The following is a 26,605-nucleotide window of genomic DNA, read 5'->3' on the forward strand; positions in this document are numbered from 1 at the left end:
TGTGGAGTAAGAATTGTGCCCTTGTGCCCAAGATTGTGCCCCAATCGCTAGTGTCAACTGTCATAATTTATAACCTAGAAAAATAAACAAGGAATCCAATAAAAATATCCTTTTAAAATTATTTTTTTACTATGGAAGCTATAAAGCTTGTTAGTAAATATTTGAATACTTCTGCGGGTTCACTGTGTTATAATACAGACAAGGTAATATATGTGATAACTGATAAATCAATGGCTCTGCTTTGCTATGTTACTCTTATACTTCAAATAATAAAAATAAATATTTATTATGTACATACCCTTTAGGTTTTAACAACAGTTATTGACAAGGAGAATGTGGAGGGATTCGTTAGTATAATATTACGATTGATATCAAAAAGTGGCATAAAAATGAGCCAGGAACAAATGCTACTAAGTTATCAGTGGCTAGAGCACATAGCAATGTATGCAAACCAAGCAAATTTGAATCCGGCATTTGCGAAAAATTTTCTTCAAGTGAGTTATGTATTAGTTGTACCCATGTAGTATTAAACTAGAAATGATTGTTTAAATTATTGTACCGTAAGACTTAAAACTATTGTTGTAGTGCTCATATTATAATTATTGTAAAGATAAAATATTAAAGAGTTGAAACCATTTTCATAGCGAAAGGTTTTAAATTTTAGGGTATGAATAGAGCATTACAGAAGAAGAGCTACCTCACTGGAAATCTTTTGACGGTGATTGATATAGCTGCATTTTATGTGGTTTACTCGCTAGTTGTAAGTATAGAGGATTATAAACAAAAAACCCTCTTTAAATTCCATATGACATTAAGTCCTTTTAAAGTGAAACTTTTATTACATCGTCTCAAACTTTTTGGCCTGTGTAGCGCATGTCGCGTGACGCACGATACGTACGATAATTATCGTACAAATACGATAATTTTTTGTTAAATGTCTATAGTGTGAAAAAAGTTTCACTTTTACCGTGGTTTCATAAAACCACACAACATTTTTTTTAAAGTATTTATAACCACAGCACTTAGTTAATAAGTCCATTGTAAAGTAGATGTTTGAATATTGTAACAAACTGTAGCCTTGTAATACATGCAAACTTTTAAATGTACAATGTAAATTCATTTTTCTTATTTTTTATATAATTTTACCCATAAGACTATTTAAATCTTTCTTTCTTTATTTTAATTAAATCTTAATTTCCATGCAATGTTTTTAAGGCTCAAATGTTGAAAAATTAAAAACACAATTTTTTTATTTTTCTAAACATTTTTACAGGAGCGGTTGACTGTACAAGAACAAGAATCACTTCTACACTTATGTAGGTGGTGTAAGAATATACAAGCACAACCAAGAGTGTGTGCAAGCCGAGCCCCTTTACCACTTAACACTTTGACGCTATCAATACTTGCACCTGCCGTGCATTAATACTATGTTTTATTGCTTATTATGATTGTAGTGCATACAATTTATTGCTGCAATAAAGTTTTACCAAATGGATCTCGTGACGAAATTTTTTAATGCTGTTGTTTTATTCTTTGTACTAGATTTGTTTTATGTAAGTTTTATTATTTAATATTATAACTGAGTCCTTTTTAACATTGATATATATAATTTGTAGTGTAAATATTCTGTTAGGTTGTACAAATTGACTGATTTTTATGAGGGATAACAATTGTTTTCTTTGTAGATACTGTTTTTAACAATTTTCAGCCTGAGAAATAAAAATAAAGCCAGTCCCACATATAAGAAGAATGAATATTTAATCCCATCATTTTTTTTTGTTAATTTTATTTCAGGCAGTAAATTCAAGGCCACCTTGGCATAAAATACCATTACCAAAACAGTTGTTACCACATGAATTGAAAAATGCAAGTTTAGACGGACCTATAGTGTACCATCCTCAGCCCTTTTCTTATCCAGGATATCCTATTATACTATACCTTTAAGTCTAAATATCAACTGTAGTTGCCTCAAGTACAGAATAATAACTAATAGCTAGCTATCTCAAGTAAGAAATATACATCACAAAGTCACATATGCATATGGAAGGATGTGGTAAGAGAAAGCAGCATAATTTTTATTGCTGTCAACTTTTGTAGACTTCTTTTTTATTAAATGAAATTATTTATCTAATAAAATATACAATTTTACCTGTCAAAATTCCCTAAAATTACATACGATACTCTATTACCTCATAACTTTTTGAAAAATTTATGTTGAAATTCATTGATTGCTAAAAACCTCGGCAGTGATTCTATAGCCGAATATTATAATAATACCATTAAAATGAAATAAACAGATTTATATGTTTAAAATATGTCTGATTTTTAGAAGTTGTATGTTAAGCTACAAAAAAGCCAAATTCGGCACACTGAAAATGATCTCCTAATGTTTTTATAATAGCAAATTTGCCGCATGCCACGTTACTTCTTTTCTACAGAATGTTCACTGTTCATCACATCTACACATATTCCAAGTTCCAACTTGAAAAAAAAAACATTTTATGAGCAATTGATTAACAGGATGGGTTTTTCACAATAGGTACTCTGAAGTATTTATTATGATCAATGAAAACACTAACAATAGGTACTATGTATGTCGGATAATAATAATTTATTTTGCCCCCCCAACATTAATTACTAGCTAATATTATTACTACGTTGATACATTTACATTTTCATTAGCTTTTTAAAGAAAGGCTAGCAAAAACTCCTCACATAGATATTGCTTTATGTTTTTGATGATTTTTGATATATTGATTGGTTGTTTTTGGATGCAATGAATGATTGACGATCTGTAAGACGTAGCATCAAACATCGGTCTAATTTGTTAGAGTAAGAACATCCATTTTCTTCAGATTCTGTAAAAAAATAAAAAAATAACAATTATTATCATAATGCACTTTTAGCCTAGTTCATTTTTGTGTTTAAAAGTATTACCTAAATGACTGCCTGCCACTTGCCAGTCGACATAGGTACTAGCTATAACATGACCTTAGGAAGATTGTTAATTCTAGTTCTAAGTATGATAATTTAAAATTTATTACCTTTGGAGTAAAACCTTTTGTTCCCACTACCTACATTTGTATCGGTAAATAACATTGTCAGTTAACAATTGTACTTTATAGTTTATAAAGCTTGCACACCTATAAGACTATTATGACGAAATCTACTATGTTACAACTTACAAGTTACAACTAACAACGAAAGGTAAACTATTTAGTAATCTGTGACATAGAAACAAAAGTTACAGGTAAGTACATCAAACAACAGCACTTAGAAGTAACAGCGATACTTTTGTCATAGGAAATGTATCTAAATAGGTATGTACATAGTATTGTGAAGTTGTATAGGATTTCAGGTAGGTATTATTAGTTAATTGCAACAATGCAATTGAATAAAAAAACTAGGTCAAAACGAAGACCTAGTTACTGTTTGTTCCTTTGTTCGTTGCCTGATACCAAAGTAATATCGGGGTGCGTTTTTTAGAGCAAGTAATATCTATTTATGAAGAAAAACATGTACATTTATTCTGAATACTTTATCCGTAATCCGTAACCTTCATCTTGAAACAATCAGAACTTTAGGAGATAAATTATTAATAATTAAATATTAGCATTTCAAGACTTGTAAAGTTTGTAGTGGTATAAATCCATACTAATATTATAAATGCGAAAGTAACTCTGTCTGTCTGTCTGTTACTCAATCACGCCTAAACTACTGAACCAATTTGCTTGAAATTTGGTATGGAGATATTTTGATATCCGAGAAAGGAAATAGGCTACCTTTTATTGCGAAATATGTACCACGGGCGAAGCCGGGGCGGACCGCTAGTTACATTATAAAGGTGAATTTTTAAATTGATGAAAATAATTTAAATCTAGTACAAATGGTACATACCAGTTTGCAACTCTTGAAAACAAGAGCGTAGTTGATCTCTCAGCAGGGTGCGCGATTGTTGTGAATTTACTGAAGTCTGTATTTTGTTCCACAATTCCGCTTCTCTGGGTATACCTTTGGAGTCGACCTGTCAATATTTTTATATTTTTTCCCCTTTGATTAAATATAGGTATATATAATAAGTTGGTAAGTTATTTTGAATAGACAATATTTCCAATTTATACTTACAGTTTGTAAGTTGGCGAACACGCATTGACTCAGGCACTAGAAGATAAAAATATTTACTTTGTAATGAAATCGAAAATAACAATTAAGTGTCAATATAGTATCAGGTAATATAAAGTAGCTAACATAATATTATTTCCTTAAATGAATATAAATTGTTGACAAACCATAAATAGCATTTGCGGTTTCTCATACCTACAGGTAAAGTAATTGCGTACCTACTACGAGTGGATTCTTGACTCTCATCACTTATCATTTGACAAATGAATCATGGTCAACATCAAAACATAGGTACCTACTTATTTTTATGATGCTTTTTATTCGAAAACTAATTGAATAACGACGCACTCATATCACAGTATTTGCTCTTTGTTAAAGCCTGGATTGTTATTATTAAAATTAAAATTTTGTTAGGTACGTATATTTATAAGTACCTATATAGGTAAGGGGCAGATGCACTTTTAATTTAGTTAACTGATCGATTTTGGCAAGTAGGTGTGATCACCGGGCAAATCCTTTCTGTGTTCGAAATTTTTTAGTCACCTGGATTTGAACCATGGTCCAATCAGTTCTGCGATCATACGTTTACCTCTAAACCCTGATGCTGTTTACTTATTTATTTATGTACCAATAAATAGTAATTATTATTAACAGTAGGTATAGAGATACTTATTGAATTGTCAATAATATAATAATTAATACAGTACAGGTTATGTACCTGCAACTTTTTGTTTGAAAATTCTGTGCGCTTAGTCATGAAGAGCTTAGTTTATAGTAGGAAAGGAATTTTCGCATTATATTTAAATTGGTAAATATGTACCTGATCAGAGTCATCTGTACCTAGAAAAGATTCGCTACGTTTATTTCTGTACGAACGAATATCGTTGCTGCTGTTATAGTTCTTGCCGAGTGCTGGACGTGGGATAGTCTTGATAAGCTTTTCACCTTTATCCCCAGCTCCGTATCCCAAATAATCATAATCCGTTCCATTTAAAACATGTATCTGATTTCGTTCAGTTGTATTACGACGTTCGTGGTCGTAAATATTTGATTCTTGTTTCATGTTACTATCGATTCGAGGGTACGACTCGTTGTTGCTTCGACGACTCCTCTTACCGTATTTATTATTTTTAAATCTCTCTGTATTGATGGAGCAAGAACGTATAGCTTCCTCTATATCCTCTTCCATGAGGTGGATGTTGCCCTCCCCAGTACATGATACAAGCGCTGTTAGTAATGGAACTAGAATAATCAATCTGTACATAGTAACTGATGTAGTGGGTCAAAATTGTGGGATTATAAGAGCTGTAGAGCGGAAATAACTCAATTATATGTGACAAATGATTGGCGTGAATAATGATAGTACAAGAGGTTTTGTTGCATTTTGACTACAATAGATATCCTGACAGAAACTTGTGTCTCGTATAAGCTTTATTATAGGTTATTCAATGCTTAAAGGAATATACAGGGTTACTTGTAAAACACCAGCAACCTCGCAGGACAAGATAGCTAACATCATAAGTAACAACATTTGTTCTACAACTATTGGCATAACGCAATAAATTATTTTTAAATGATTTTTTAAGCTAATACTGTACTCTCCTAACATTTGTAAGTCTATGTTCTATTCATTATCGAAAGGACGACGCGACGCCCGCGCACGCTTCTTCCCCCTCTCGTTCGCTTCTTGTTTACGTAATTTTTGGGATGCGCGTAGAGTTTATAATATTCAAACGGAAAAATAATGGATATTTATTTTTGTATGAAAATAAAATCTAACAAATTATCAAAAGTCGTAGAACAAATGTTGTTACTTATGATGTTAGCTATCTAGTCCTGCGAGGTTGCTGGTGTTTTACAAGTAACCCTGTATATAATAAATATTTGAAAAACTGAACGTTAATACAATAATAAGTGGATCATTATACTTATATGTGATTTATTAAATTGATCGATCAATCTGTCTTTAGTATTATGAGAAGAATGAATGATGACTATTATAACATTATCTTAATAAGTGTTTGTATTTATGCTAATATTTATGACATGATGTGTGTAGGCGAATATTAATAATCGTAGACGTTTAGATTTATTATGTTTAATTTAAAGTAAAATTTAATGCTAGTTAGCTCTTATTTTATTGATTTTTCGAAGGTTGTAAAAAAAATACAGAAACATTAGTGTACCTATATATATATTTTTTATATATTTCTCTATTACATTTATATTAATATGAGTTCCTATATTATCTGTAATAGAGATGCAATATGCTGGATTTCCCACACGTATAGATAAGTTAATGTTCGATTACTTATTACTTCACAAACCACAAGAGTTCAAAAAACTATTAACATCGCGGTTATTCTGATTTTATTGTATCAATTTTTTACTACCATCCAAGATGACTCTTATACCTAATTCTTATTTCTTACAACATTAATTTCACATTTGAGGCGTCAGTTCTTACAAATAATTATAATTGTGCCAATTTTATATTATATTTTATGCAAGGAAGGTAACATTCTACTAATATAATTATAAATGCGAAAGTTTGTGAGGATGTGTGTGTGTGTTTGTTACTCTTTCACGCAAATTCTACTGAACAGATTACAATGAAATTTAGCACACATATAGAGGGTAACTTGGATTAAAACGTAGGATATGTTTTATCCCGGAAATCCCACGGGAACGGGGACTGTGCGGGTTTTCTTTTGAAAACGCGGGCGAAGCCGCGGGCGGAAATCTAGTATTATATACATTTACGGATCTGGTGTTGAAAATAAAAATCAGTTTTAGTTAGATATTTTAATAAAGTTCTCATCGCAAAATCTATTTGTATTATAACTATGTGCCATAAATGATTAAACTAATTAAAATTATCTTCAGCGCATATTACGAAAAGGTATAAGAATTACAGTTAGGTTGTTTTCATTTCCCCTTTCCATAGTGACCCCACTTGCCGTTACCCCAGCCGCTCCAAACAGGACTGTTATTGGTACCAAATACTCTCACACTGTTGCCTCCATACGATCCGTAGTCGCTGCCAGCATAATATGGTTTTCCGAAGACATTTCTAGTACTAGGTATACTAGCGTAGCTACTGCCAATCACGCCTGTGCCTCCCAAACCTCCATAAGTACCAGTTAGGTGAAATTGTACGGGAATACTTTGTAGACCATAATTTGCTCCAAATCGTGGCCAAAATGTCTCTGCACTTTCCATAGACTCTTTTTCTAACGTAGTCGATGTATCCACTGGAAAAATGCAAAATTGATTAGTATATTATAAACTAGCTTACCGCCCGCGGCTTCGCCCGTTTTGTCTAAAATATAATAAATTATGTATATACTAAAAACCTTCCTATTGAATAACTCTATCTATTAAACATGCGTATGCGTAGTTTTAAAGATTTAAGCATACAAAGGGACATAGGGACAGAGAAAGCGACTTCGTATTATACATGTACCTAGTGACTTACAACAAGTAGTTGAGGTGTGATTGAAGTGAGTTTTCTATAGACCGCTGTCCAATACTAGTGCAACTCAAAACTTTGAAGGTACCTAATTAAGGTATGATAATATTAGGTATATAATTAGGTACTTGTAACAAAGTTTTGTTAGCATCCTAAGTATGTTGATTTGTAAACAATCTTCAAATATGTATGCCTATTTAATTAATAAAATGACGAACAATAAAAAAAGGTGACAGGTGTATTTTACGTGATTTCATACTTGTGTTACTGATTGACATTTCGATACGGATACGTATCAATTACAGTACCTACTAGTACTGTAATGGATGCGTATATAACATAACATTGTAGAGTTACTTCATCAAGGCATCGAATATGAAACTTACATTCGTTAATAGCGTCAGGGTTTCCAATAGGGTTTCGTTTGGGATCTTGCTTCGGTATTTGCGACCATAATATTCCCGGTATATCGCCCGTAATAGGTGTGAGAGGAGGGCTTGGAGCGAGGTATAGAGCTGGATCAAGCACTGTGCTCTCTGCTGGTCTTAAGCTGCTGCAGAACCACCACATGAACATCTGAAATAAATGATAATATAGTAATAAATGTACCTTTTACTCAATTGTGTGGCTGTCATTACCTTACAAAAATCTGTAATTGTACGGTTAATAAGGTTTTCTTTTTGCGTCACCGATGCTATATTTTTTTAGATAAATCAATGAACTCGCATGAATCTAATGTGTATTTTATTATGACGAAGTGAATAGTAGTCCAAAAATAAATATACGTATCAAAATTATGGAAAAAAATCACATAAGTATATGTCGTATCCTACCTACGCAAATTTCAATTTTCTATTTCATTGTTTTTGTGTTTTGAATTTTCAACATAACCCTACTGTGTTCCGTCGAGCCGCTTTAATGATGGGGCCACGGGTATTGATTAGAATTCTTCCTTACCTAACAATATGTTTTCATCCGTGGAGTACAATTCTACTATGAACTGGCGGATTTACATAATGTAACTATCTAGTGCTAAGTGTATAAATTAATGCCATTTTACAAACTACAATGTGTATCGCCACTACAAGAGATAATTAAGTGAAAAAGACGTTGTAGCCCGGTCAATTTAAACAAAAAAATGAGGGTACTACTACATAAAGTCCCAACAGGCTGAATTTCTGTGAAGTTGTTGAAAACATAATTATTAACAATGTCTAAAAGTTCCCCATCATTCCACTGTAAGCTAAAAATTTTATTCACGGTCAAAGGTCAAAAAAATGAGTTTTTCGCGATTTTCAGCAAAACAGTAAGTTTTATCATAAAGTACTTCAGGCAAAGATTGTAGATCATAAAATTGTCTATAAAAATGTATCAATACTTTTTTTCTTACGAGCCACCGTTTCTGAGATATAACGATTCAAAAAGTTATAAAAGTTGTTTTCAACAACTTCACAGAAATTCAGCCTGTTGGGACTTTATGTAGCACCGAATGTTTAAATTGACCGGGCTATTGAGTCTAATCGCAAATATTATTATATCTTCAAGATAAAAAATGCTGTTAGCAAAACTCAACCAGTTGGTAAATCGGCGCTTATTCTAACAGCAAATCACAACGTCTGTTGACTGAGAAAGTTCATTATTAACTACCTAGATGCAAATTGTAAATATTCTCAATATTATAACTACATACTTTATGTTATTTATTTCACTAGTTCCTATCTTATATTAATTTTAAAAGTGTACCTAAAAATAAATCACTAGATATTGTATGTGTTTGTTGTTAGGTACTTTACCTAGTAGAGATTAAAAAAAACGTTTTATATTTACCTACTGGCAAAGACATGTTAAAATGCCTATCAACTCAGGGATAAATAACAACGCAATTCTAAAAATACAAGTAGGAAATCTAGGTTCAAGTTTGCGATGAGTTAACAAGTTATAATATTATCATCACAACCGTATCCTTAAAACATAATTAATGTAATAATTGCATGTTATTTGCAGTTATCGACTATATTATATACATAACACTCATCAATCGTTCTTTATAATTATAATTTTATTCAAAGGACTTATGATGCATAAACACAAATTAAAAGTTAATACAATATTATTAATAGTCTAATTGTTTGTCAGATAGTGAGATAGGATTGTGTTTTTCTCATGAAGGATTTTGTATTTAATTTGAGTGATAAAAACCAATTAACAATTTATATAAAAAAAGTAATTAGTATTAAAAAATGCGTAATATAAACATTAACAATTATTATTTTATATTTGAAGACAAAATAATTATTAAATATATTCTTAACTACGTATGAATTAAAAAGGTACTCAATTTAAATAATTATTGTAAACCATAAAAAAATTACTGTAGAAATAAAAGTTAACTTACAAACATTTTTATAAGACGATATTAACAAACTTAGCAGGAAACGAAAAAATGCACTTTTCTGTGAGGAAGTAAAAATTCAACTGAGTTTCGAAATGGGACACGGCACAGACCTTTCTCTGGATTAGAAATTTTATGAGTTTAGGTTCAAGGACGGCGGTGAAAGTTTCCCTTTTTTAAAGCTTGAAACGTTTTAAAGCTACGTCTGTAATTTCTATTAGATTAACACACTAGACAGATATACTTTCATTAGTATAAAGTATTTTTATTATTCGATTAATATCAGCTATCGAAGCTATTACGGTGTATTTAGATCAAACGAACATAGAGCTAGAGCATTGCTAGAGCAAGAGCATTCTTTCGCGATATTTTAGAGTAAACGAAAACTCGTATTTATGTTGTTCAGTATTAGAACATTGCATAGAATATTTTCGAACACACTAAGAACTTCTCCTGTTTACACTAAAAGGATTCGGCATACTTGGGTTAGAATGAGCATTCGCTGTTTGATGTAAATGCACAGTTATAAGAAAACAGTAAAAATTCATACTATTTTCATACTGCGTAAAATGTATTAAAAAAAATAAAAGCTAATTACTAAGCTGTCTTGTTACCCTTATAAAATTATTATTAATTTGTCTTTGCGTCAAATAACTGTAAAAATCGTTGGTAGAGAAATTGTAGAGCCTACGATGAATTTTTATAAAATGAAATTACAATAAATACAAGTACATAATAATATTTTCTAGTTATTTTTTTCTTTACAATATTGCTATGGCATTGAACCTGTTGAACCTGTTTGGAAGCGTTGAAAATTTCATAAAATACAATAATTTCCATACATCTGTCCAAAAGCTTATAATATTGAAGATACTTAGAATTTGATTTATTTAAGTTTCTTAGAATTTCATTACGTATATCTAGTTATCTATATACCGAAAAGTACTTACTTTAGTAGTCGCAAAAAACAAGCCAAGTCATCTAACATTTCATCACTTACGTTTAAATTGTGTAATGTGTGTAACGTACAAGTAGAATAATGGGAAAACGTTTTGTTTCTGCGTGTGTTAAACATTTTCTAATTGAACATTGTGTACAGCGGAGTATTTCTTAGGTAGGTAGTAGTAGGTAGGTAAGTTTAAGCAGGTATATGCAATTTAACGACTGCGTCGCTAGATGCAGGTTTTTCATAATATACTTACACATAATATCAAATGAAATAAATAAACAAAATAAAATACATAAACGTAAAAAATCGGTTGTATTTAAGTAAAGCTTCATAGATATCTACAATATTAAATTTAAATGAAATTCAACAAGTTTTGAATCAAAATCACATGAAAAGGCTTTTGCTTCGGATACTCAACAGAGGTAACTAAGTAACTACTGTACTTTTATTTTTGTTTTTCTTTAATTGATTGTATTATTCAGATATTCAGTTACGAAATTCGAGTGAATTTCATATTTTGCCTCTGTAGCTTTTTTGGGGCATAATAGTACCTATATACACGAAATTATGAAATATCTATAATATCGTTGCAATATGAGATAATAGAAAAGTGTCTGTAGTAGAGAATAAAATAAAACAGTAGAGAAATAAAAGTATTTTTATTATTATTTACTGCATGTAAATTGAAGATCCTAAATTAAAGCGCGAGGTTCATTTTATGTAATTAATAATGTCAAATGTGAAAAATTGTATGTAATTATAAACACGTCCTTGTCAGGGGCAGCTATGTATCTTATACCACAAAAAAGATAAATAAAACAAGGTCGTTTTAAATGTATCCTCCTATCCTAAAGATCACTTGCAGAACACGTAGAAATGTTGGGATATACCAAGGTTAAGTGGGTTCATCGGATGTTTCCTCAAAGAAATCTCAAATATAAACTAGTTTAAGTGTAATTCCGAGACCTGTTCTGATTGCTTTTGTGTTGACATTATGTTGTTGACACAGCTAAATTTGCGTTGTTTTAAATGGTATTTTTGATTTTACAATGAGTCATTATTCACACAGTTAAGTATCCGTCCATGGTAAGGCCATGACACCTACTACCTAGCTGCGAGGATGCGATGAAATGACGAAAAATTATTTTATTTGTGAAATTATCCTCACACTCAACTATCAATAATAATTTTAAGGCATCGTTTATTTGGGAGAAACTTTTGTGATACATCATTTGTGCACAGAAAACGTCTCGAATTGGTTAAGGTGTGGGTAAGTATCATTATTATTGACAACGAATGCTTAAAAACATGCTTTGAAGTTTTTGAAAAGTATCATCACGATTGATTGATTACATACATTTTTATAGTTTAGGTATTATAAAACTTCTATGTAATTTTCTATGGGTTTTTATTAAAAAGACATATCAGAATGTACTTATAGATAAGCTTTTGTCTTTAATATTTTAGTATCCAAATGGCCATATCGCTTTACTTGTAGTGGTCGCTTAACTTTTTGAAATAACAGATAAATATTTATATTCCTTTAAAGGAAACCATAAAATAATGTACGTCAGTACTGTTATATATTATTAAGCCTTTGATTAAAAAATATATCATAAATAATATGAATTATGAACAATAATAATTGTGACTAATCATCTGTGATATTATAAGCTGTATATTTTAAATACTTACTTAAAAATCCGGTTGTATATAAGTAAAGCTTCATAGATATCTACAATATAATATTCAGTTAAATTGAAATTCAATCAAGTTTTAAATCAAAATTGACATGAAAAGGCTTTTGCTTCGGATACTCAATAGAGGAATTGTTTTTCTTTATAGGTACTATGGTATATTATAAAGCTGAAGAGTTTGTTTGTGTGTTTGAACGCGCTAATCTCAGCAACTACTGGTCCGATTTGAAAAACTTTTTCGGTGTTAGGTAGCCCATTTATCGAGGAAGGCTAGGCTATATTATATCATCACGCTAAGATCAACAAAAGCGGAGCAATGCGGGGAAATCGCGGGGCAGCCAGTTACATATAAGGTTAGCAGTGCAAGGCGCAACGAGAGAATCATGACGAATTAATTTTATAATATAAGTACAGCTATCGAAGAATGTATGTACAATAAACATACAATTTTTCGCAATGAGAAACGATAATATATAAAGTTTTATTATTATGTGTATATTATATCCTTGTGTGAAATGAACGAGTTCTATTATATTTAAGTATATTATTAAAGGCGTGGGTGAATATGAATACAGGAAATATAGTATCAAGATTAAAATGAACTGGTTTTATTATTTAAACCGAAAATGTAAATACCATAAAGGATCTAACTATTTAACGTTTGTTTGTAATATTTGCCAAAGTTATGATGTTTAAATTTAGCAACGCTGATTTTTCATACGAAGAAATGGAATGTGGATTGTGGGTATTTATATTATAATTATCCAATACACAATAATGTACTAGAGTTGTTTTTGATATGAACTTCGGTCAATATAATAATTTTTAACCATAGTTATTTTAATGGCTATTGATAGAATTATTAATTCATTAAAGAAATCGGTAATTACATTCAAGATTTTTTTATCGTACAAAATTAATATATGATTAAAATTAAACAAAGGGCAGCTTGATTGCTGTCTGATATCTCTGCCAGGCAACCTTAACGTTAAATAGGCAAGTACACAATTTTTAAAACATACTATTTAGGTATAATATGTATTTATGTACATCACAAATTTTAATTATCTGCCTATATATTAACCGTTGTTTTGCTTATAAATTGAGGTTAAAGACTTGTCGTAGAATTTTTATTTAAACCTAGGTTTACATATATGTATTATAAGGTACCTGTTAATGGAAGCTGACTCATAGCAACTATGTCATGGATGCATCCTTATCACACAAAATCATATGGGTATTATTTACTAGGTACACTTTGTGTAATATGAAAAGTAAAAATATATCTGTAAAAAAATATGAATATTGCACATTTTGTTGTCACTTTGTGCATCCTAGCTGCAGTAGGTGGTAAATATACCGGCCGAATTGATAACCTCGTATTTTTTTGAAGTCGGTTAAAAATATCCAAAACCAATAGAAATAAGTTTGAAAAGTAAGACAAAAGAATTGGAAAATGTGTGAATTTTGTACCTAGTTTCTTATAAATTACATATTGCGACTATAAATTTTCAGTCAATTTTGATCGATGTGAAAACTGTGGTAGGTAACACAGATTTTATTAATGTTTTAATCATTTTAATTGCATTTTATAATAATTTTAATAGGAGATAAGACGATGCTTTTAGTATTCGAATAGATTTTGCATGTGAATTTTGATGAATTTATATGTTATAAGTAATTTGAATATGTTGAATAATTGAGTAGCTTTATCCATTTTAAAACAGAAGGAAAAACAACATTTAAACTAGTTTTTTTTTTATAGGTAGATAAGTGGTCCACCAACATTCAGGAATGTAAAAAAATATAATAAGGAAAGATGTAAGATAAGTAGGTACCAAGATAAGTACGTTAAAATGTATTAATAAAATGCAAATTAAATTATTAACATAATAACAATTACGTTATATTTTGTGTTATTTAACAATTTATCTCATGTAGAGACACGCAACGGTGCAATAAAACAATGGATATTTTAAACGATATTTATTGTATATTCACATCACAGATCTAAGTAATACGTAAAGTTAAGGAAGGTACATTGGTGTGTGTTTAGCGTCCCCAGCCGTAGCCGCCGTGGCCGAAGCCCCTGCCGCCCCAGCCGCCGCCGTAGCCTCCTCCGTGTCCCCAGCCACCTCCATGTCCATAACCGCCTCCGTAGCCTCCGTAACCTCCATATCCTCCGTAACCTCCGTATCCTCCGTAACCGCCCCTCCAGCCGCCGCCGCCCCAATGCGACTCCTGGGGCTCTAACACCTCATCGGCGGCTTGAGCCTTAGCCTGGGATGGGCTTGGCAACGCAGATGCGTATGCCAGGCAAACGCACACCAGCAGAGCGATAGACAGAATCTGAAAAATAAAGAGTTAATTCAAAATAATTTCAAAATGAGGATAGTAAGATACTGTTTTTTTTGTTTCGGTTTTTAATTGGACATATTATTTTTATCTTAAGTCTCACGGTTCACAAAATTTATCTGATAAAATAAAAATAAAATTAAATATATAATTAAAAGTTTAATTCAACATTTTCGTACACTTCGTATATTACAATTTTACACTGTTTGCAAAATAATGATTAGTTGTAAAATAATATAAAATATTGGGTGGCTACTCACTGTTTTCATCTTGGCGAGTATCCGAGAATATGTTTGAGGTCCGATCTGCCGACCTATTTATACAACTTCGAACACACCTCCTCTTGTATAAGTTTGTGACTAATCTGCCAGGTAAATAACCCACAACTGGTATACATATATGACGTATATAATATACGCGTAATATGTGAGTTTTACTCATCTTATAATTTTAAAAAGATTGATGTTCATTAATGTCATTTATTATTTATGATATCAGTCATATATTTCCTAGTAAAGTGACATGCAGTTTGCAAATTCAAAATGCAAAATGCACGCCTAAGTAAATATTCCGTAATTATTGGGTTTCAGGTATTTGCCCTTATGTTTTGTGCTTACTTATATCCAAATTGACGTTTGATTTCAATTCACCAAATTAGTACCTACTAGGTAAGTACTTCGCTTGTAAATTAAATAAGTAAAAAATATACTATCTAATGAACATAATGTATCATATTATAGCCTCTATAATATATTTGGGCATCACGTTTTGATATTTAAAAATCCGGTTAAAAGACCGTAAGGTCTCGTTTTGAATATGTATTTACGTATATGTTATTTTAGATTTAAAAGCCCGTTACGTTATTATTATTTTAAATTCTCTTTATTTTTTAATCGACGACGTGACGTTCAAATACGTGTTCTTTTATTACCGACTAACCTACTTTTATATTGATAGGTACCTAAAAATTTTTTATGAAGCACTTCAAAATACTATCTCTAAAACAGTACTCTTTCTAAAATATCTCTAAAACATTTAGCGAGTATTTCAGGTTTAAATGGATTGTTGTGGGATTGCCCTTATAATCAACAAAACATACAAAATTAAAACGAATGAAGATCAAAATAAATAACGTGCTGCGTAAATATTTTCTCTATGCGAAATATTGAAAATATTGTTAAATTATAACAATACTAGCTTTCCGCCCGCGGCTTCACCTGCGTTTTCAAAGAAAAACCCGCATAGTTCCCGTTCCCGTGGGATTTCCGGGATAAAACCTACCCTATGTGTTAATCCAAGTTACCCTTTATATGTGTGCTAATGTAATCGGTTCAGTAGTATTTGCGTGAAAGAGTAACAAACACACACACATCCTCACAAACTTTCGCATTTATAGGTAATATTAGTAGGATTTTCAATATTTCGATATTTACAGTATTGAAAAAACTAAAGTGTGACTTGTATTATTTTAACTAAACGTTTTACTGCAGTAATAAAAAGTATTTATCGTAAATTAATCAAAAACAATAAAATAAATGTACGTTGCTCTTCTCCATTGAGTATATGATTAGGGATTAAAATATGGTTCGTTAGATTTGTAATTAAGATTCAGAACATAAATATTTTTTATTTATGATCTGTATCTCCTGGCTAAAAACTCTGGTTTTGTACCTCATGGTACCTCTTTTAAAACTGTTGCTCTTATAGGAACTTGTAATTCTAATCTTGCTATATAAATCGAATAATGGAAGAATATAAAAGACATCTAAAAAAAAATCTATCTGAAAACTGCACAAGAGCGAACTTTACTTCATATGCTTAGACTTTTAATTTTTTGTAAGTTCAATGGGAGGAGGTATGTTTTATGTTTTTGGATTTGTAAGCTTAGAACTTTCGCTTGGTGAATCAATTTTGAGGATTCATTTTTTATTTGAAAGTAAATGCTTTTGGGTCAGTTCCATTAAAATTGTTTGGCGGTGCTGACCATTTGAAGTTTTGATAAAAAAAATATTTTCATAATTATTAATTATTATTTCCTGAAAGGTACATACAGTAGACGATATTTTGTGCAGGTAATCTTTAAATTAAAATATCTGCCACTTTGCGAAAACTTTGTTAAATTATGTTATTATCTAGTCAGGAACATTTCCGAATTGCGTTTTATTAAAAATTTTCAAACTGGTTATTTTTGCGATTGAGGCATCAATTATAATATTTTATTTTTATAAATACATTTAAATAGATTAAAGTTAATTAGTCAAAACGAGGTGATCATTATCCTTATGTATAATGTATTCTATGTAGATACATTTTTTACCTTACTTGCTGATAAAACAGAATATGTGCGAATTTTTTAACAATTTAAGTATGAATGTTAAATTAGTTATAAATTAGTTTATTTTCCAGTGCTGTCTAATGTTTTATTTTATGTTATTTAAATATAGTTTTTGAAAATGAATATTTTGAAATTTGCAAATAAAATTTTGGTTTGTATGTTTGTGTAACTCCGGATTTTTTAATATGGAAACTGGGCATTCTCATGTCTTCTCATCGCTTCAGTGGTTCGACTAAACGTATAATGGGTCCTCTTCACAATGGCCAGCGTTGGCCCAACAAATTACGGCGATTATGAATAAGCATTAAGTATCTATAATTTATAATGACGGCCGATCATAAACATGGCCCTCTTCACTGTCGTGTTTGCCTCCACTCCCCAACGCTGCTCATTGTGAAGAGGGATCATTAAAACAGTTTGTTCAAATTGTGTTTGAATCGTTCAGTGCAAATCCATCCATATTTTAATTTCAAAATTTGAGCAAACCTTTTTTTTGCCTTTGTATGCCATTTGCCAGTGTATGCCAGTGTCAAGTAAAAATACTTTGGTTTATTTGTTCCAATTTATTTCAGAATTTCTATTTTTTAATATTATCCTACATTCTAAATCCTATGTTACTCGGTAAAAATGAAGCTTTCTGATCGTAAAATAATTTTTAAATTGGTCAAGTAGTTTTAAAGGTTCTGTAGAGAACAAATTAAACTGGTAGAGATTTGAGATCTTCTCGTTCGCTGTAAGCTTATATGAGTAACAAAATCTAACTATTTTTTTACACATTTTGTCACAGTTTGAAAAAGTTTTCATTACCATTTTATATAAATCAACATAATAAGTTGCAAATCATGATGACAATTAAAAGACGGACTTGACGGTGTTCGCATGTTGCTTGATAAGGACTAAGGGCGTATTCAGAAAGAAAGCTTGAAACTTATAAGCGCTTATCGGCGAATGTCAATGCTCAAACCAGCTTGTCAAAACCAGCATTGACAAGCTTGTCAAAACCAGCATTGACAAGCACCGATAAGCGCTTATAAGTTTCAAGCTTTCTTTCTGAATACACCCTAAGGCAAGATGTATGCCAGGAATTACGTTAGAGGAAAGTTTTAATCACATTTCAAATACTGCTTTCTTTGCATTCTAAAATGTGTTTCTGAGATAACTATACAATATAATGGTAGTTAATAAGTACCGCTGTGGATAGTTAGAAAGTTTCAAATTTTTATGCTAGACGCACTAATTTTTGAATTACCTGGTAATTGCTGTTTAGGTTGAATTAAGCATTTAAGAAAACTTCCAATTCATGTAACTTAGTTTCAGTGTTATTTTTTTATAAAGAGAAAGAGAGCAAGAGATTTTACTCAACCATAACTCATTTTTTTATTTGCTTTAAAATTCAGAATTTACTGTTTGTAATTAAGTGATAAATTAATTAAGTCACATTTTAACTGTTCAGCCATGCTTAATATTTTCTCAATTATAATACGACAATTATTTTTTGTCAAATCCTTCATATTCATTCGAAGTTTTTAATTTACTTCGCCTGTATCCTTATACCGTGGGTAATTTAAGATAATGTCTAATACAAATACTAATCAATGATAAAAATAAACGTAAATGCCAACTTCTATATTTTTTTTTCATAAAGTTATTTATACTACGCAGTTCGTGTGAGTAGACCAAATATGAAGATTTATTGTAACAATTACGTCGGTATTTAACTTAAAAAAATGTAAAACATGATTTACTATGTTGGTGTGCGTTGTAATTAAGTATAATAATATACTATAAAGCAGTTTGATATCTCGAAATCTTCAAGGTAAACAGAGAAACTTGAGGAAGATTTGCATATCACTATCGGGTTGAATTTAAAGGCGATTTTGCTTGAGTATAGTAGATGCATTGTTTTATTTTAATACTAGCTTCCGCCCGCGACTCCGTCCGCGCGGAAAAATTAAGATTTATTTTTTTCTACGTATTTTTCCGGGATAAAAAGTATCCTATTTTATGCCCAGGATAATAAGGTATAATTATACCAAGTTTCATCAAAATCGAACCGTTAGTTTTTACGTGATGCCTGAACATACAGACAGACAAAAATTTTTTTAATCACATATTTGGGTTTAGTATCGATCCAGTAACACCCCCTGCTATTTATTTTTTCAATATTCTCAATGTACAGAATTGACCATTCTACAGATTTATTATATGTATAGATAAAGAGATTATACTATGGTGAGTTAAGTTGTTATTAGAAAATGTAGCAGAATTGTCGTGAATTGGTCAAATTTGGTGAAAATTTAACAATATAGTACTGTCAGTGTTATAGAGTGAAAAAAGTGTTTTTTTATAAGTTTTACTTTGTTTCTTTATGATCGATTGAATCAAAAAATCAATGATAAAAAAAAACTGATAGGTTCCGTTAGGACTCTCATTATTTATTGATTTGATTTGGGAATAATATAATATACATTGGTAGAGTGGGTAGAGTATCGTTTATTTGAACAAGGTCTAATAAATGTTTTTCTGATTCTGGTGGTTTTCTCTAATAATAAATAAATATAATTATTTCTTTTTTTGTTGGCATTTGATTCATCTCGAATATTCTTCGGATTTAAAGTCGTAATATAAATATTCTCGATATCTACCTAGAAACGAAACAAATATAACGCTTTGAGAATCAAAAAGTAACAAAAAATACACATTTTTAAGAATAGAGTAATTTTCTTACTACTCAAACATAAAATACTCAGTGTCGTAGTCTATAAATTTTAATTAAATGGGTAATAAAATCGTCATATGTCTAAGTGTGACTCACAGATTATGGCTGTGGATAATATTCTCAAGATGACCTCGAAATAAGAACAAGAAGAGAAGACAATTATTATAATAATTTGTCACCAAATACTGCACGCTACGAGTTAAATTTTAAACATGAATGTTATTAGGTACATTGAGATTTTCATAAGTTAGATAGGTATTTACGATTGCATTGCAAGCTTCTATAAAACGAATAAAGTATGCAAGAAATGTTACATTTTATTGTGATTATTATGCGTAGCGGGTAAAATACTTTGCAAACAATAGGTATACATAGACTCTCGCCGAGAGTCTCTCGGGTCACTGTAGCTGCACAAGTTAAACACAGGCACACATAATTATAGCAAACGGCCGGGGGGAATCCCGAACATTATCCAAAGCTTTTAAACTCTTATAGAAAATGGAAGATAATATCTACATTCTACACAATTCACAGTGCGTGTACGTAGGGCATTGACCAACTCCTTATTTCTATAATTGCTCTAGCTCATAGCGAGACAGCAAGTTCTTCGAGAGGAGAATTTAGAGCATAATTATAAAATGTTGAACTGGAACTATACAGAACACTTATAATCTTTTTACATTTAAGTACTTATATCCTTTTAAATAATATAAAAAAAATTCTTTATTCTTTAAGACACGTAGGTACATCAAACATACATTACTTAGGTGGCTAGTGCTTAATACAAATACAGAAAATAAAATCATTGGTTCACGCACTAGGTAATGCCTGTCCTGCGGGACCAATTTTTTTTAAATTTTATCGAAATAAGTAGTTAAAATAGCTACTTCGCGGTTTTGTTTTATATTGGAAAAAATAACCACATTTCTTTTACTTGGTACCTATCAAAAGTTTTTTCTTCACAAAAAAGCTATAAATGGTTAAAGCAATATTGAACAATAATCACGCCTTATAGCACTCAGGAGGTCATTGTACCTTGGCGTTTTTTGGGTAATAAGTATGAACAGGATAAATAAACCACCATTTTAGCTTGATGTGGAATTGATTTTGATTTATAGATTTCTGATTCGAAATCAATCTAATATTTTTTTATGCGAAGTAAGGTTTACATATTTTTTTTGTTTTTATGGCATTCAAATGCTTTATAAATATAAATTTATAAAGGATAGAAAAAATTCGATCACGAGGCGGGACTTGAACCCGCATCCTTCGCGCCATTCCGGGGCGGATGCCTAACCAACTCAGCCACTCGTGACCCGCCTGAGCAATCGAATTTATTCTATCCTTTCAGTTTTATGTGTCTTAAGGGACACACCGCGCGCCATCTATTGAGATGATTCAACAACCATTTCAACCAATATGAAGCACTTTTCAGTGAATACAATATTGTAACGATGGAACACGACCTTTTCTTGAATTTATATTTTTTTTGTTTTTATGGCATTCAAATGCTTTATAAATATAAATTTATAAAGGATAGAAAAAATTCGATCACGAGGCGGGACTTGAACCCGCATCCTTCGCGCCATTCCGGGGCGGATGCCTAACCAACTCAGCCACTCGTGACCCGCCTGAGCAATCGAATTTATTCTATCCTTTCAGTTTTATGTGTCTTAAGGGACACACCGCGCGCCATCTATTGAGATGATTCAACAACCATTTCAACCAATATGAAGCACTTTTCAGTGAATACAATATTGTAACGATGGAACACGACCTTTTCTTGAATTTATATTTTTTTTGTTTTTATGGCATTCAAATGCTTTATAAATATAAATTTATAAAGGATAGAAAAAATTCGATCACGAGGCGGGACTTGAACCCGCATCCTTCGCGCCATTCCGGGGCGGATGCCTAACCAACTCAGCCACTCGTGACCCGCCTGAGCAATCGAATTTATTCTATCCTTTCAGTTTTATGTGTCTTAAGGGACACACCGCGCGCCATCTATTGAGATGATTCAACAACCATTTCAACCAATATGAAGCACTTTTCAGTGAATACAATATTGTAACGATGGAACACGACCTTTTCTTGAATTTATATTTTTTTTGTTTTTATGGCACTCAAATTCACGAGTGGCTGAGTTGGTTAGGCATCCGCCCCGGAATGGCGCGAAGGATGCGGGTTCAAGTCCCGCCTCGTGATCGAATTTTTTCTATCCTTTATAAATTTATATAAGGTTTACATAATTACAATTTTAAGTACATATTATTATAAAATGTTTTATTTTGAAATACATTACAGATACAGGAATAATAATAACACGCCCTGAGAAAACGCCATTGTAATTACAACAACACAACAGTACACCTACACAAAAAGCATTGTTCATATTTATAGGTATTTAACGATAGAGGCTGCTCATCAACATCAATGTAATACCTAAAATGATTATTATTTTTTTTCCCTGGCAGTGTAACAAAATATTCTGTCAATCTTGTCCACACAGATTTTTTTTAGCTGGTTCTTATTGTCCTGATCTACTTTTTTTTGAGTTGTTAAATCGTTTGACGTGGTGTCGATTGCATTTATATCAGTTGTTATTATTGTTGATTCAACTGTATCACGTTTTGTTCTCACTTCAATATCATCGATGTTTTCTAGGGTGATAGGGTTCTCAACAGCTGTAGGGCTACCAGCAGGTGCTTTTCCAATAGTCGTTGTTTTCTTATTGTCATTTAACTCTTTCTTGGACGTTTTAGGTGGAGATGATCTAAGTTTTGGAAAATCTGTTTTATCAGGTATATCTTCGTTAGCCGGAGGACGTCGGGGAGGATTAAACGGGCCCTCTAAATAACCGCATTCTAATCTATTGTTACGTATACGACAACCGTTCCCCATATCCTTAATTTCTTCGATTTCTGGTTCACCTTTGTTCTTGTTGTATCCACAAATCTTCCTATCATTAATGTATTTACATTGTGTAAGATCATAATCGTATCCTTGACATGTTTTTTTAGGTACTTCTTCAGTAGGTTTATCATTACTACGTAGAGCTGGAGCTGTTAGCCAATCATCAGATGTATTTTCTGTTGGATTGTCCTCAGATTTGAATGAATTTTGACTTTCATATACCAATGGATCATAAAGTACTGGACCTATTTTAGGGGCACACAAGATACTAACAATCATGTTAATAACTGTTATCAGTCTCTACAACAAATTTAGCTTAATTTAGTATATAGATATAATTAATGCTTTATAATAAAAGAGCTAAGTATGAAATAGCAAATTATTGAATTATGTTAATTGATGAAATGAAAATCATTGTATTATTTAAAAAAATTCGGAATGTATCGCGATGGAAATATTTATCTTGTCTTTGCCCTTACCGGCGTCAATTTAGACATTTTTTCCACTCATGCACTTGAATTTCATTAATCATGTGGTAAAAAGCAGCCATAAATCCTTTCTTTATGTTTAGGTAATCAAAATAAGTACACTCGCGTAAAAAATGCAGCATACCTAAATGTAAATTATTACTTGTCATCTTCGTTATTTCTTTATTCTTGCTGATAATAAATTTGGAAATACCAAAGTGAATGTTTATTTATCTTTTCAATGTTTTGTTACGGAGATAAATTACGTTCAAAGCAATGAAAAGGTTGGTATAGTGCAGTACATAGTTACCTAAAAATTAGAATTAGCTAGGCCTTGCAACTAATTTCCCTGTAACAAAGGAGTTTTTTTTCCTTGGGCAAACCTTATTTCATAACCACGAATGACAATCCCTAATAAAAGTCAAATATTTCAAGTGATAAAAGATCTTTGTAGCATTCAAGAGCTTCTTGCATTCAAGAGTAGCACAAGTAGTAGCACTTTAGCTACTATTAGGTATTCTGTGGTAGCACTATATTTATGTTTCATGACACCGTCAAATATTGTTCCCTGACATATCACTATACTGTGATAGTTATTTATAAACATCACTATGAATTTGCTATGAATTATTGTAAATGAACACTTGATTTAATTTTAACAATGTGTAAACGATTAAGAAGAAAATTGTTAGGAGCCGCCTTTAAGGATCAATAAATAAAATTGTTCATTAATGATATCACATTTTTGTGAGGTGTATATTGTAAACAACATATAAACATAAATGCTAAATAAAAATGCAACTTGCATGAAAAACATAAAAAATTACAAACAAGTTAAAACTAAGGTACTGCTTGTCTCATAACCACCAAGAAATTGATGACAGGAATCCAAAGGAAGAAAAAGGGTCAAAGGAAAACAAAAAAGAAGAAACTAACGTGGTGCCAAAGATGCAGGCGCAGGATTTGCAAATGGATTTATAGAAGGTTCAAACGATGCTTTAAGAAACAAATTTTCGGTGTTCCTGATCCACAACTAGAAGATTACGAAGTTGCGGGTATTAATTTGGGTGACGTTAGAGATAAATTCACTAAAACCAAAGACACGAAATCCATTAAATCGGAAACGAAATCCACGAAAAATATTTCTGTGAAGAAACCTTCAGTAATAACTATTTATAGAAATAGAAAGAAGTCAACAGCAAGTGTACCATTCAAAGAAAAGCTTATTAACGAATTCGATAATGTGTCCTTGATAAAACCGAATATCAGCAAATTAAAGTCTTACGTTGATGATTTAAAAGAAAGAAACTTATACATTGGCTTATCCAAAGATTCATTGCTTAATTTAAATAAAAGCAAAAGAGAATATTTTAGTAAAAAAGCAGAGGAATATGAAAAGAAACATGGATACAATTCGTACATAGATCTCAAATTACTTGAAAATTTGAATAAGAGTGAACTTATGAAAAGACTTTCAGTTACTTCATCAAAACATGATGTAGTAAGGGATATGCTTAGTGACTACAAAAAGAAAAAGTTTTCAATAACTGGATTGTTCAGTAAATCGAAAGTTGACATAAACAAATTAGATAAAAGAGATATTCAAAAATTGCTGCAAGAATATAAAAATCAAAAGAAACGTTACTCCTACGTAAAGCAATCAAAAATTAAGCAATTCAAATCAGATTTAAGGGCGAAGATTGCTCAAATTGATTGACAAACACATAACTACATTAAATATTTTATTTATAAAAAAATGATAAAAAGCAAATTTGTACCCAACAGTACAATAATTGATTTAATTTTAATTAAAAACTTGTATTTCTTTGATTCGTGATAAGAGCAATGTTCACACGATCAAGTGCATTCAAATACATAATGGTAAAATAAATTGCATTTTTTTATATTATCGGCCAATTAAGAAAGCAAATTCAATTTTCAGCTATTAACTAAAGTAATTGAAGTATTGAGTTGCACATGCCACGACCATCATCTTGAACCCGTAACGATTCCCGATGCACATTTAAAATTTAAAGACGAAGATATTACAGATACAACAATTAAAGTGCGACACAGAAAAAGATGTTGTCCCTATAATTTCGATGGCAAATTTTGCAGAGTTATCGGTGATAGGGTGCTATGTGGATACAACATAAATGTGGGAACACCTCGAAGCGTTGACAAGGTGGTGAATTTACAAAATGGATGTATAATCCGTGGCGGACGCTTAGAGTGTGGTTATTTAGAGCCCCCTTATACCAATTCAAGGAGACCACCAGGTTCGGACTATGTGGGTGCTGTTTATGATAACAATGATGCCAATTATGTAGCCGAAAACGAAGTTAAGCCTGTGAATGAGGTGAAAGAAGAAAAACAAAAATTATCCTTGAAAAAAACGACGCCAACTTATCGAGGCTCTACTCGGTGTATAGAAATAAAGGATCGAATAGTTTGTCGCAAAGTTTAACATCTACTTGGTAATTGTTTAATTCAAACAATACCTATGAAATAAAAATATCATATCTGTTGGAATTATAGTTTGCAACATTTATTTATCAGGTGCAATAAAATATCCTGTGCTATTATTACATAATATACCTATATTTATTTCTCTATCTTGAGAAAGAAAAAAGTTAAAGTTTCTCTATATTTTTTTTCTCTATCTATACAAAGCAAAGAGTAAATATTATTACTCCTATGGTTCATTATTGTTGATTACTCAGAAGAAAAGTTTGCGTCGCTAATATAACGAAATTATGAATATTTATAATATCAAATAAAATTATATTTATTAACCGACTTCAAAAAAAAGAAGGAGGTTATCAATTCGGCCGGTATATTTTTTTTTGTTTATATTATTTGGTTTGTTATGGGTTAGCGTTGTAACCCGTTTTACATATTAGCTTTTCTCTAGTTAGACATAATTACAACTACATGCCTTTGTTAGGACTAGAAGGGAAATTAAAACATAAATCGAATCGTAGATATAGTAAAAACGCAATCTATAAAGAATGGGTTCATGTATGTTAATTTAAATTTCCTTGAATTAGGAGTAGTTAAACATAGTTTTTTTTTAATAAACTTCTTAGCATCACTTTTTTATTGTAAGTCTTTCAGTACAAAACTATATCTGAGAAGGTAGGTTTAAGAAAACAAACATTTTCAATTGATATTAGCCTCT

General features: G+C 31.1%; 7 protein-coding genes across 8 annotated transcripts; 3 read left to right on the forward strand and 4 right to left on the reverse strand.

Moving 5' to 3' along the window:
* The first annotated feature begins 27 nt into the window (after positions 1–27).
* Positions 28–1,516, forward strand: LOC123698844 (eukaryotic translation elongation factor 1 epsilon-1). Its single transcript, XM_045645624.1, has 4 exons — positions 28–203; positions 306–494; positions 665–760; positions 1,274–1,516. The coding sequence occupies exons 1-4, from the start codon at positions 132–134 to the stop codon at positions 1,421–1,423; spliced, it is 507 nt and encodes a 168-aa protein (XP_045501580.1). The 5' UTR covers positions 28–131; the 3' UTR covers positions 1,424–1,516.
* Positions 1,517–2,526: 1,010 nt separating this feature from the next.
* Positions 2,527–5,413, reverse strand: LOC123698845. The gene is made up of 4 exons (XM_045645625.1): positions 4,943–5,413; positions 4,126–4,161; positions 3,898–4,024; positions 2,527–2,858 (listed from the first exon to the last, which is right to left on the reverse strand). The coding sequence occupies exons 1-4, from the start codon at positions 5,384–5,386 to the stop codon at positions 2,728–2,730; spliced, it is 738 nt and encodes a 245-aa protein (XP_045501581.1). The 5' UTR covers positions 5,387–5,413; the 3' UTR covers positions 2,527–2,727.
* Positions 5,414–6,918: 1,505 nt separating this feature from the next.
* LOC123699191 lies at positions 6,919–11,039 on the reverse strand. Of its 2 annotated transcripts, none has more exons than XM_045646087.1 (3): positions 10,937–11,039; positions 7,981–8,170; positions 6,919–7,376 (listed from the first exon to the last, which is right to left on the reverse strand). In XM_045646087.1, the coding sequence occupies exons 2-3, from the start codon at positions 8,168–8,170 to the stop codon at positions 7,051–7,053; spliced, it is 516 nt and encodes a 171-aa protein (XP_045502043.1). In that variant the 5' UTR covers positions 10,937–11,039; the 3' UTR covers positions 6,919–7,050. The 2 variants fall into 2 exon arrangements, with proteins under 2 accessions (XP_045502043.1, XP_045502042.1); XM_045646086.1 differs by lacking the exon at positions 10,937–11,039 and adding an exon at positions 9,990–10,100.
* A 3,564-nt stretch (positions 11,040–14,603) lies between these two features.
* LOC123699083 (neuropeptide-like protein 31) lies at positions 14,604–15,383 on the reverse strand. The gene is made up of 2 exons (XM_045645951.1): positions 15,248–15,383; positions 14,604–14,981 (listed from the first exon to the last, which is right to left on the reverse strand). The coding sequence occupies exons 1-2, from the start codon at positions 15,254–15,256 to the stop codon at positions 14,685–14,687; spliced, it is 306 nt and encodes a 101-aa protein (XP_045501907.1). The 5' UTR covers positions 15,257–15,383; the 3' UTR covers positions 14,604–14,684.
* A 6,990-nt stretch (positions 15,384–22,373) lies between these two features.
* On the reverse strand, positions 22,374–23,501 carry LOC123699081. The gene is made up of 2 exons (XM_045645949.1): positions 23,437–23,501; positions 22,374–23,257 (listed from the first exon to the last, which is right to left on the reverse strand). Exons 1-2 carry the CDS (start codon positions 23,452–23,454, stop codon positions 22,499–22,501), a joined length of 777 nt encoding a protein of 258 aa, XP_045501905.1. The 5' UTR covers positions 23,455–23,501; the 3' UTR covers positions 22,374–22,498.
* A 667-nt stretch (positions 23,502–24,168) lies between these two features.
* LOC123699291 lies at positions 24,169–25,141 on the forward strand. The gene has a single exon (XM_045646216.1). It carries the CDS (start codon positions 24,302–24,304, stop codon positions 25,139–25,141), a length of 840 nt encoding a protein of 279 aa, XP_045502172.1. The 5' UTR covers positions 24,169–24,301.
* Positions 25,142–25,270: 129 nt separating this feature from the next.
* Positions 25,271–25,961, forward strand: LOC123699082. Its single transcript, XM_045645950.1, has 2 exons — positions 25,271–25,305; positions 25,367–25,961. The coding sequence occupies exons 1-2, from the start codon at positions 25,303–25,305 to the stop codon at positions 25,889–25,891; spliced, it is 528 nt and encodes a 175-aa protein (XP_045501906.1). The 5' UTR covers positions 25,271–25,302; the 3' UTR covers positions 25,892–25,961.
* Positions 25,962–26,605: the final 644 nt, after the last annotated feature.

This window comes from Colias croceus, chromosome 17 (assembly GCF_905220415.1).
Source record: "Colias croceus chromosome 17, ilColCroc2.1".
Classification (NCBI taxonomy): domain Eukaryota; kingdom Metazoa; phylum Arthropoda; class Insecta; order Lepidoptera; family Pieridae; genus Colias; species Colias croceus.